The 13,185-nt window shown below is 41.8% G+C and overlaps 1 protein-coding gene across 1 annotated transcript; it reads right to left on the reverse strand.

Annotated features, from left to right (window-relative positions):
* Window positions 1–6,596: 6,596 nt before the first annotated feature.
* On the reverse strand, window positions 6,597–12,954 carry LOC139381562 (zinc finger protein 503-like). The gene is made up of 2 exons (XM_071125197.1): window positions 12,507–12,954; window positions 6,597–11,863 (listed from the first exon to the last, which is right to left on the reverse strand). Exons 1-2 carry the CDS (start codon window positions 12,759–12,761, stop codon window positions 10,421–10,423), a joined length of 1,698 nt encoding a protein of 565 aa, XP_070981298.1. The 5' UTR covers window positions 12,762–12,954; the 3' UTR covers window positions 6,597–10,420.
* Between the last annotated feature and the right edge of the window lie 231 nt (window positions 12,955–13,185).

The raw sequence follows: 13,185 nt of genomic DNA on the forward strand, positions 1-13,185 counted from the left end.
CTACTTAGAGCCTACAGGGACATGTATAATGCTTTATAACTACTTAGAGCCTACAGGGACATGTATAATGCTTTATAAATCTACTTAGAGCCTGCAGGGTCATGTATAATGCTTTCTAACTACTTAGAGCCTACAGGGACATGTATAATGCTTTATAAATCTACTTAGAGCCTGCAGGGACATGTATAATGCTTTATAAATCTACTTAGAGCCTACAGGGACATGTATAATGCTTTATAAATCTACTTAGAGCCTACAGGGACATGTATAATGCTTTATAACTACATGGAGCCTACAGGGACATGTATAATGCTTTATAACTTCTATTAGCATGTGTTCGAGCCTTCTATTTTAACACATATATATATCAGCAGAGTTTCCACAATACATAGAGAGAGAGACGTTAATGGGAGTATCCAAGGGGACTAATTGTCAAGGTTATGTCTGAGAAGATGATTGATATCGGGCCAGGCTGTTTTTGTCAGCCTGTCAGGTGGCTGGAATGTTTAATGTTCTCATTATTGGTTGCTCTGTTGTGTATATTTCTCTGTCAGCGCCGTGTGGACCCATCTGAACTGCCACGGCACTTCAAAGGCCTGCAGGTCATCCGTCTTCTTCCTGACGCCTGCAATGTTCAGTCTCAGCTGAGTGCCAGTGATTTGTTATGACTCCAGAGCCGCAGCTGACAGACAGGACAGTTCTCCTATATAAAAAAAGCACTGGAGTCATTTCCCTTTTGTCGTGCAGTGCGGTGGGTGAAAACATCACTGTGGATACATCCCCGGCGTAATGGGTGACAACTGACACAATAGGCTGACCCCTGACAGTTGTGTTGTCTTACTAATTTTCTGGAGACTGACTGGATGACTTGAGATGTTCTTATTTTTTTTACTCACTCCCTTGTGACACTCAGTGTAGACTTTGGTTATGGTGTCACGTGTGTCCGAAATGGCACCCTATACTCTGTAGTGCATTCGTTTTGACGAGGGCCCATAGCCCTATCCCCTATATGCCTTGGTCAAAAGTAGTGCACTCTACAGGGAATAGGGTGACAAAACCATATACAGGTCACCAACTGTTCTTAAGTGCCAGGGGAATGTTTGTCGGTGAAGAAGGATCACTATGCTCAGACAAATGTACATGACATATTCATCGACAAAGACCTAAGTAAAGTAAAGTAAAGTGTGAGAGAGAGAGAGAGAGAGAGAGAGAGAGAGAGAGAGAGAGAGAGAGAGAGAGAGAGAGAGAGAGAGAGAGAGAGAGAGAGAGAGAGAGAGAGAGAGAGAGAGAGAGAGAGAGAGAGAGAGAGAGAGAGAGAGAGAGAGAGAGAAAACAAGATTGATTGTTTTCTGTTGATCTGTTTTTGGAACATGGGTAAATAGTCAATTCCTCTTGAAGATAAATGATGTGCTGTGTGGTGCAGATGGACATTTCTGAAAGCTGAAAAAGATTAAAGTGAAACACTGGTCCTTAGACCTAATCACAAGCTGTAGATTATTCTGTCCATTGACCCAGATGGTAAGGCTTGATTCTGCAGCTCCTCCTGTATATAATCATGTGGATGCTTATATTTTTGCTGTTTCTCACATGAACAAGTTTGTATCCATTTTTTCATATCCCAACTCCACCTGAGACACCCTCAGAGAGTGTGGTCATTAGTATTAAGTACATTGCTCAAGGGCACATTGACAGATGCTGTTTCACCTTGTCGGCTCAGGGATTCGAACTAGCGCCCTTTCCGTTACTGGCCCAATGCTCTAACCGCTAACTGCTGCTGCCCCAGATAATAATGTATACCAGTCTGTCATATTTTACTTAGGTAAGTGAGATGTCCATCACCCATATAGGTCTTCCAGCTGGCATAATGCATGTTGTACCACTCTAATGACCTAGCAACATTTTTCATCCTCTACATTAATGTGGAACATTTTAGTTTCCTACTGTTTCCATCATTGTCAATGCATGGCAAAACAATATTTTCACCTGGCAGGAAAGTAAAAAGTACAAACTTGCACAAACGTCCACAGCTAATTTCTTCCCATAGGTCAAGGCTGTATTTCAGGCACTAAAGCCATCACTTTGGGCTAGGCACAACAAGTTCGATAGCGACTTGAATAAGCTAGCCCGTCAACATGACTGCAAACATGTATGTTAGTTATAATTATAGGATGGAGGTAGGTGATAAAGTGTGGAAGAATGGCATTTGTCTGTTATGATTGAAATTAAACTAGGTGATTCAAAATTCCAAAGGCACTCAAACATCTGAGCTATCTTTGTTGTTGGTCCATGTTAACAATAGTATAAGAAACCGGCACACTGCTCTTGCTAGTATCGCTGATCTTAATTAAGTTTTATGTATCAGCCTCGTCAGCACTTTTGTAGGTGAAAAACCCCCTGAGACCGTTTTGTACAGTACACATACAGTAAATGTTAAATCAAATCAAATGTATTTATATAGCCCTTCGTACATCAGCTGATATCTCAAAGTGCTGTACAGAAACCCAGCCTAAAACCCCAAACAGCAAGCAATGCAGGTGTAGAAGCACGGTGGCTAGGAAAAACTCCCTAGAAAGGCCAAAACCTAGGAAGAAACCTAGAGAGGAACCAGGCTATGTGGGGTGGCCAGTCCTCTTCTGGCTGTGCCGGGTGGAGATTATAACAGAACATGGCCAAGATGTTCAAATGTTCATAAATGACCAGCATGGTCGAATAATAATAAGGCAGAACAGTTGAAACTGGAGCAGCAGCACGGTCAGGTGGACTGGGGACAGCAAGGAGTCATCATGTCAGGTATTCCTGGGGCATGGTCCTAGGGCTCAGGTCCTCCGAGAGAGAGAAAGAAAGAGAGAATTAGAGAGAATTAAAGAATTCAACTAATTGCCTTGTCCTATATACAGTGCCTTCGGTAAGTATTCAGACCCCTTGACTTTTTCCACATTTTGTCAGGTTACAGCCTTCTTCTAAAATGTATTAAAAAATATATATATTACTCATCAATCTACACAAAATAGCCCATAATGACAAAGCAGAAACAGGTTTTTATAAATTCTTGCTAATTTATAAAAAAACAAAAACAGATATATGACATTTACATAAGTATTCAAATCCTTTACTCAGTACTTTGTTGAAGCATCAATTACAGACTATTATTTTGGGGTATGATTCTACAAGCTTTTCACACATGTATTTGGGGAATTTCTCCCATTCTTCTCTGCAGATTCTCTCAAGCTCTGTCAGGTTGGATGTGAAGCGTTGCTGCACAGCTATTTTCGGGTCTCTTCAGAGATGTTAGATTGGGTTCAAGTCCGGGCTCTGGCTAGGCCACTCAAGGACATTCAGAGACTTGTCCTGAAGCCACTCCTGCGTTTTCTTGGCTGTGTGTTTAGGGTTGTTGTCCCATTGGAAGATTGAACCTTCACCCCAGTCTGAGGCCCTGAGCGCTCTGGAGCAGGTTTTCATCAAGGATCTCTCTGTACTTAGCTTCGTTCATCTTTGCCTCGATCCTGACTAGTCTCCCAGTCCCTGCCACTGAAAAACATCCCCACAGCATGATGCTTCCACCAACATGCTTCACACTAGGGATGGTGCCAGGTTTCCTCCAGACGTGACGCTTGACATTTAGACCAAAGTGTTCAATCTTGGTTTCACCATGGCTAATCTTGTTTCTCAAACTCCATTTGGGCTGTCATGTGCCTTTTACTGAGGAGTGGCTTCCATCTGGCCAACTTTACCATAAAGGCCTGATTGGTGAAGTGCTTCAGCAATGGTTGTCCTTCTAGAAGGTTCTCCCATATCCACAGAGGAACTCTAGAGCTCTGTCAGTGACCATCGGGTCCTTGGTCACCTCCCTGACCAAGGCCCTTCTCCCCCAATTTCTCAGTTTGGCTGGGCGGACAGCTCTAGGAAGAGTCTTGGTGGTTCCAAACTTCTTCCATTTAAGAATGATGGAGGCCACTGTGTTCTTGTGGACCTTCAATGCTGCAGAAATGTTTTAGTACCCTTCCCCAGATCTGTGCCTTGACACAATCCTGTCTCGGAGCTCTACGGACAATTCCTTTGACCTAATGACAATACGTTGCACCTCATAGCAAAGGGGCTGAATACTTATGTAAATAAGGTATTTTAGTTTTTTATATTTTATAAATTTGCAAAGATTTCTAAAAACATGTTTCGCTGTTATTATGGGGTATTGTGTGTAGATTGCTGAGGATGTTTTTTTTTGTTATCCATTTTAGAATAAGGCTGTAATAAAACAAAATGTGGAAAAAGTCAAGGGGTCTGAATACTTTCCGAAGGCACTGTAACTATGTTTAAAAGTACTGGAAACTCTTTTAAAAAAGCAGAAGAACACATGCCTGCCAGGCCAGTATCTCAGAAACACCCTACATGAATATGCCAAGCCTAATTTTAAATCAACAGCGAGGTAGGAACTTTGGCTGCAGTTTCCAAACCCGAGATCACGAACCGTGCAGGAGCACAATGCCAGTATGTCATATATTTAAATACTGTTAAATTACAGCCTGTTTACAGTTCCTGAAAAGACCATTCATCTTACTCAACGTTGGTCTGCTTCTTACACATTTGTCAGTAAGAGCTTCCACATGCCAAAGTTTCTGCAGGCGGGAGGGAGGAAAGAGTCCAGGTTATCAGGAAAGATTTTCATAGCGTGTCTTCACTCAGTCTGCAGTTAATTAGTGGGCCTCTACACAATAAGGCCATAAGTCATTAATCATGGCCCTAGCACCAGTCAGCTCGCTGAGACCTGGGAGATGTCCCAAATGGCCCCCTTATTTCCTATATAGTGCACTACATTTGGGCTCATAGGGCTCTGGTCAAAAGCAGTGGACTATGTACGAAATAGGGTGCCATTTGGAACGCAAGCCCAAGACATGGGGAGGGAGAAAAAAGTTAGCTGTCTCTAGACCCCAAAAACTGAAATCTTGAGCTGGAAGCAAGTTCCACTGCTTTTTTAAATTGTTCCCTACTAATCACGGACTGATTTAAATGTAGGACACCAGGTGGGTGGCATTAATTATCAGGTAGAACAGAAAACCAGTAGGCTCCGGACCTTGTAGGCTAAGTGTTGAATACCCCTGCTCTATACGCTATGATTGTCGGTCTTCAATTGATATGGGTCCTGGTTGCATGACTGGGCTGACAGTAGACTAGAGTATAAATTAGTGGGCCATGTTGAGTGTTGACAGACAAGGGTCCACTGTTCCACTCACTGTTGTGCTTTCCTTTTAGGGTTTCTGTGTTGACAGATTTTCTTCTGCAAGGGAAATATTCTACTTTGTGCTTTACTTAAGCCAAAATACACACACACACACACACACACACACACACACACACACACACACACACACACACTGCCTTATTCAGTACCGAATTATGTGTACAGTATTATCTTGAAGGTAGTCAGCGAAATTACGTTGCATGAGTAGCACAGCAGATTTTGCGATGAGCAAGATACAGGACTTCGCTCTCACATGGTATCTGCACATGTGCACTTGTTCACTTTACACTTTTACAACAGGACCAAAAACAGCAACGAAGTTTAGCCTTGTGTGCCAACGCTCTTAGTTGTTGAGGAAATTGACCCAACCACTATGCTATTTACTATGTGCATCTATGTCATATCGCTGACCTTTAATATATGATATGCTATGCATGTCAGATCAATCAACTGCATTGGATTTTGGCTGAATATACAGTACATGTCTCACTAAGAATAGAATAAAAGAATAGAATAGAACCATTTTATTCTATAGAATTGAATATGAAGGGGACAGCAGCATGCCATTGATTCAGAGTGATCTGTTTGATGTAAAACACAGGTATAACTTTGCTGTTTTCAGGTTGGCTAGAGTCCCAAATGCCAACCTATTCCCTACGTAGTGCACTACTTTTAACCAGAGCCCTATGGGCCCTGGTCAAAAGTGCACTATATAGGGAATAGGGCACCATTTGGCATACAACTAATTTACTATGCCCTATCAGAATCAGGAAGTGATAAAGGAGTGATTAATATGGCTCTTGTTTGGAGAGCTAAAGTCATTCTCCAGCTAAAATAAACCAGCACTTCTCTCAAGATGATTGAATACACACTTCTTAGTGAGTTGATTGAACATGCAAAAGGTAATCTATTTCCTATGCCTTTGTAAACAGTGACCCAGCAAGCAGTGAAGTAGTAGGCAGTGAACAGCCATCTTTCCAGGACCATCAGTGTACATAACCATTGTGTAAGGTTTATCAAAGCAGGCCAGCCAACCCGCCTCTGAAGTTTAGGTAAAAACAGGGTTTCTCTTGATTAGGTAATTTATACAGAGGACTATTGGACTGTAAGAATTTGTCCCAAATGGCACCCTATTCACTATATAGTGCACTACTTTTGACCAGAGCCCTATGGGCCCTGGTCAAAGTAGTGCTTTATATAAAAAATAGCAGGGTGCCATTTGAGACGCACACAATACAAAATCCCAACCGCATTAAAGTATATGTGCCAAGAAAATGTGTCCGGAGTCCAATAATGTTGTATTGGAAATTTCAATTATTATTTTTATTAGACAGGTTACTTAAAGCATTTGTGGATAACAGCAGAATGTAGCTTTATACATGAATGATCCGATTAATGATACCATGAATGATACCATGAATGATACCATGAATGATATCATGAATGATACCATGAATGATATCATGAATGACCCATGAATGATATCATGAATGATCCCATGAATGATATCATGAATGATCCCATGAATGATATCATGAATGATCCCATGAATGATCCCATGAATGATCCCATGAATCTCACAGCAAGTACCCTATCCCCCCGTTTAAAAAACTCAACAACATAAAAGATCAGGACTGCATCCTAAATGGCACCCTAGTCCCTTTATAGTGCACTATAAAAGGAATAGGGTGCCATTTGGGACGCATAAAGAATGAGATATTTTCATCAAACTGTTTAAGGTGTCACCAGAGCCTTTCAAACGGCATTACCTTAGTGGTGTTTATGACATCCCAATGCCTTCAACAATAACATCTAACAGACATTGACTACACTACACACCCACAACCACATGGTGTGCAGCTGTGCAGCACAAATGATGGGCATGCCCATAGCATACAGCCCTGCCTGGCCTGGCCCTTACATACACCATTCTTAATGTCAGCATTTGTCTGTGACCCGTCATGTTACACTGCTATGTTCTCTGGGCCAAAAGGCAAAACGGGCCAGAAATCTTCCTAGCATTGAAGTTCAAAGCTAAACAGGTGGTAGGTTGGAGAGTGATTAAGCAAGGCAGGAAACCATCTAGTCTCTCATGTACAGACTATATTTCACTTGAGAACATGTGGAAAACCAGATTCTGTCATTTCAGTGTGATTAAAAAGACCATGACCCAATGGTAGGTAGGATGGGATGTGAGAGAAAAGAGTGGAGGTGAGGAAAGGTCATTCAGTACACTATGGGGAAGACTATGGGAGAATCTCAACTGCAAACTCCTCGTGTCCTCTCTCCTTGCCTCCTTCTCAAAACCCATTGGAGGAGAAGGTCAGAGGAGAGAGACCTCTGGCATTCTCATCCAATTGGTTTTGATGAGGCAAGGAGAGACGACAAGAGGGGTATGCAATTGAGATTCCCCCAATATATTGAGCAGAGATGTTCAGGGTTATCCCTGAGTCTCTGGACCAGACCTTTTACTTTGCTCAGGACAGACATTTTATATTTATAAATCTGTTTTCCTTTTGCACAGTTTATGTATATATGTTAATTTATGTATTTGTATATGTTTTTGCTCTTGGAACTGCTTCTCCAATCATACAGTTCAACCTCAAAACGTCACCAAAACCAGGAAGTCCCGAAAGCCAGGAAGTCCCCAAAACGTGAAAAGATACGTGATCAACACGAGTGACATAATGAAAACATTTTTTTTCTTCCCATATCACATTGATGTGCCAGTTGTATGAGGCCCCGCATATCGTCAGAACGGTCTGGTTGGGATGGTGAGTTGTGGGCTAGAAGCGTGATTAACATACATCATGGGAGAGAGCGATGGTAAAGAATGAATGAAGATGCCGTCGATTTTATGAATATGACATGTGACCATGATGTTGATTTTATCTCCTGGGAATAGTTGTGATTTACTTTGGGATGGGTAATGACATCGTTTGCTTGATTCTGTAGATGTGGTTAAGGAGATGATTAAATGTGTTAGGCCTTGCTTCATTTCATGCTATCTGCTTTACACACCGTCATTACTGCAATCATAAAAACTGTAGAAATGTCCCATATTGGGTGACATCATAAATCATTGTCTAGCACAGCTGCCATTTATTTTACTTTGCCATTTTGTTCTTTCATAATACAATATGGTATAATCCATTATCTCATAATTTGGCAATGTTTAAATGAAGGAATGCAGTGTTGCAAGAGATTTAATGTATGTGTTTATATTGACACACTCACACAATTATATATAACAGTTGTAATGTTCCCTGATGCATCATACAAGTGGAAGTAGGTGTACTGCCTTGTTGCCTGATGTGTGCGTGTGTATAGGCCTACTGTGCATAAAGAGGCTTCAGCAGCCGAGCCGTCGGTTTCTTCAGGAGCAGGATGGAGTGGTTTTTGTTTTCCAGATTATAGAATCATCAAACAAGTGGAACCTCTTCCCTCCCAGTGTGTTATGTAATAGACAAAAAATCCTCTCAACCCAGTGTAGGCCTACTCTTGATGTTACTTATTGATGTGTATGATATGAGAATTATCAGGCAGCTATACATTATTTAATCCCGCTCATTTTGGATTATTATGTAATCTTGTGTGCCTCAGGTATTTAATCTGTGCAAGGATTGTATCGAAAATACTTGCGTATTTATGGAGTGGTCCATCTGATTTAAGATGTTGTATTCTCAATAATTTGATTGACATTTTATTACTGTAGGTTAAAAATATAAACGTGCGCTATCTTGACATACGGTATGGAGCAATGCAGCAACATATCTTCTACAACGCGTTTGGATTTCTTTAGAACAAGCTGATGAGATATAGACCTAACGTTTAAACGCAATACAATATAGCCAACCTATAGCATTTAAAGTAAATAAAAAATAGTTATGACTCCACGAGAAATTAGTTGATCTTGTCAGTGAAATAGTCTATATGCAGAGCAAGACGTAGGCTATTAAGCCCTATAATAAATGTATAGCTGTATCCCATAACCTCTTCTCCTTTATGATAAACTCTCTGCTCAGACAAATAGGGCTAATTGTATCTGAGAACAAGACGCAAAACAATAATTAACGTTGTTTGGGTTGTCACTTTTTAGATGTAATGTTATTTCCCAATGTGCTGCTGATATTGCATGTTTTATAACTGCACAAAGGGATAACTTCCTTATTCTAATGTAATCAGACTGACACCATCATTCGTTCGAAGGTAGGCAAAATATGATCTGTGAAAAACAGTGCTGAATTTGATAGTGGCGTGTTCAAATGAATATCAGAGTTGGATTATTACTGCCTAAATTACTCCAACGATAAATTACTCTAATGCTAATCGGGTGGCGAAATACATCTGTGTCAGATGACAGTAGGCTGCAATTTGATTTAGCTATTTAAAAAGTTTAACAAACATATTTTGCAGTCTTAAAGGTATCGAAATGTGAATAAAATGCGATTAAAATGTTACTCAAGCGTATACGGCACATACTTCAAATGGAGATAGCCTACACAGATCTTAAATGCCATTCCACAAATTAAATGGCGTCGATTCTTTAACAGACCAATTATGCTCATGTCTCACATATTCAAGTGTTTATCATTATAAGTAAAGTAATACTGTATGTCGAATTATTTATTCCATAAACAACCTACCAGATACATAAACCTTAATGTAGCTTGTCGAATTAATAATTAAATGTATGAAGAAATATGAGAAAGCCCAATTTGCCATCAAAATTAACTAAACATGTAATTCTAAGGTTTAGGCCAAAGTTGAAAAGTTATTTGCGATGTGCGGTAGCCGGTAGACCTACATAGGCCTCCAGACTCCAAAATAGGCTACGGCTTTCCAATGAAAAATAGAACGAATAGGCCTTTTGTATGTAGGAAACATAAAACTCTCACAATGAGCATTTTAAAAACGACATACACACTGCCTTGTAATTTCAATGTAACATCTAAAATGGCACGATCCAATATAGCCTATATATTAATTGTAAAAAAGAATGCACCTTGAGCCTCTTACAAATTATATTATAATTATTTTTATTTTTGTCACGCTTGGAGCTATCGCAAATAAATACACTGAGCCCACGGATCCCGTCCTGCATGAAATACAACCAATATAAAAGTCATTTAGGCCTAAAATCTCCTTATAAATGTATAGTTATTATGTGTCTGTCTGTATCTTCTACTGGTATCCTAACGCCGATGCGGTGGTGAGTCTCTGTCCATACAAGGCATAGGGAGAATAATATGGACCTGTGGCAGCGGGCATCTGAACCGACGCGCCGGGGGGCAGGGGGCTCTTTGAATAGGGGTGATAGCGCGTGCTCAATCCCAGAGGGTGATGTGGGCTCCTGAGGGTGAGCGTTCCAGGGCTGCCCGGGGCCGCATTTGGAGGCATGTGCATATGGCAAGCCATGGCGGCCGCGGCGGCGTTGGCTAGCGATGATGAACCCGGGTATCCTGATATCAACTTCTCCGTCCCCGCAAAAGCAGTGTGAGTCCTTAGGTGATTGAGGAGCTCTTCTGAGCAAGAAAACCGTTTGTCGCAAGGTCCGTTAGCCGATACCCAATTACAGACGTGTGGCAGAGGGTCATTTGGGAGCATAAAGCCATAGGGGTATAACGGGTGTCCAGCAAAGGATGGCGGCGAGGAATGCACGCTGTGCAAAGGGTGAGTTGGGTACATGAGAGGGTATCCTGACTTCAGAGCCGAGGACTCATGGCACTGCGAGGCACTGGAAGCACCGGATAAGTGGCTTGCGCAGTGGTAGCTCAGGCAGTACGGGTCTCTACACAGGCTAGCAGACATTAGGGACGGAGGAGAAGCCCTGGACAAGGGGCTCCCAGCCTTATTACACTGAAGTTGGCTGGCAGCGGCAAACTGAGCACTAAGTAGTTGACTGCTAGATTTCGTCGGGTCTAAAGTCATTCCGTGAGGGAGAAAGTGTTGGGGATAGCCTGCATATGCACCTGCTAAACTTCCAGGGTAGGACATGCCAGCAGGCGGTAGAGGGAAAACGGTGTGCCCAGGTTTATAGGGGGAGACTGGCGCTACGAGTCCTCCTGAACCCAGAAGTTGAACAGATGATGCAGAGGAGACAGATGTGAGTGAGTCTGATGTGATAACCTTTGATCCAGAGGTGGTCTCCTGGTGTTGGTTAGCCTCACCGTTAATCCCAGATATCCGGCTGTGACTACCACTGCCGCTTCCCTCCATTGTGCTGTTTTTATTGCTATCAGATTCCTTATTCTTTTCCTCCTTGTCTCCCTGCTTACCCTCAGATGGCAGCGGAGACACAGAGTGGCAGGAGCTGGGGCTACCTGTCCTGGGGGTAAACGGGTGGCAGGTGGCGCTAGGCACTCGGAAACTAGCTTTATCTCCACTCAGACTACCACTGCTGGACGAGGAGTCCTTGTTCTTCTCCGATGATTTGGAGTAGGGTTTAAAGCTAGATTTGTCTTCATTTCCAATGTCACTCATTTTTAGTGGTCCGGATTTGGTCTCTTTGTCACTAGATCCATTTGAGGTTACAGATGAGAGTTTGGAAGAGGACGGAGGGTCTGGTTTGCCGATTTGTGAGCAGGTCTGTGCCAAGAGAGCCAACGGACTTTTCTTGGCATCCAGCTGCAAAATAAGATAAAATAATATTTATTATTCAAGTTCACTGTAATGTTTTTTTCATGGGGTGTTTCAAAACCAAGCAATATGTTCCTGTTTATACAGTGTATTATGTGCCCTTGGAGAACTCTGTTAATTACGCACGAGTTTAACGCATTGCGTATAAGGTTATTATAGCCATATATCTGCACAGTCTTAGAAAAATAGATTCTGGATAGAACCAGCAAGGGTTATATGATTGCTTCATATATGGCACCCCATAAGGTTATATATAGAACCGACATTTGTTCCATATAGAACCCTATATGGAACCCAAGGGTTCTATATGGAACCAATTTTGGTTCAGCGAAGAAGAACCCCTTGGGTTCTAATCAAAGGGTTAGAATCTTTAGGGGTGCCATGTATGAAGCAATCAAAATAACGCTCTTGGATTCTATCCAGAACCTTTTTTTCTAGGAATGAATTTCAATTTACAAAAACTATATGATAATAAACGTACAACTCAAATTGCCTAATAGTACCGATATTTTTAAATCTGAAAACATAGACAGAAAAACATTCACTCAAAAGTAATAACTGACCAAAATCACACTTTTGCAATCCCTATTTTATCCCGTCCCTTGTAGCCTGTGGCCAGCGTAGTGCTTACCTCGATGGGACTGATAGGAGTTGATGGCAAAGGTTGAAGGTACTCCGGGTGCAAAATGTGTCCTCCCCGTGCTGTAAGCATTTTCAAAATCTTTATGGGTATACGATTAGCCTGCCGTAAAGGGTTTGAGGGAGAGACGAGATGAAGAAATGGATTGTTTATTCTCAGTGCGCCCTTCTCCCCTGAATAACTGTTCTCCCACACCGGAATCGCGATACTATTTCTCAGGACAGAAAATGCGGGCGATGTGATCATGACCCAATTCTCATTGAGATGGAAGAAAAACAGCCTACATTTGTTCTTTAGGAATACAAATCTAATCAAAGTAAAATGTCATTCTATAGCACCACAGTTCGTTATAAAACCAATAAATAGATACACTTTTATAATCCTTATAAGAGGCGGAGAAGATCAGAACATATCCCGTTCATATCGCAGCAGGAGTGAATGTGTGGCTCGGATGCTTCCTTCCTCAGTGTCGCTGTGTGTGAGTGTGGCAGTGGCAGTAGCACATCTGTGCGCTTGCTCTCTCTACGTCGGAAGTAGCCTATGCTCTCCTCCCTTCATCAGCATCTGAATTAGTCTCGAGATTAAAGCCTTTGCCGCCTTCCAATCAAATGAGCCCCTGAAGTGATTGGAGGGTCAATGGAATGTGACGTCACCTCAAATGGGTTTACTG

The sequence above is a fragment of the Oncorhynchus clarkii genome, chromosome 23 (genome assembly GCF_045791955.1).
Source record: "Oncorhynchus clarkii lewisi isolate Uvic-CL-2024 chromosome 23, UVic_Ocla_1.0, whole genome shotgun sequence".
In the NCBI taxonomy this organism is placed as follows: Eukaryota; Metazoa; Chordata; class Actinopteri; order Salmoniformes; family Salmonidae; genus Oncorhynchus; species Oncorhynchus clarkii.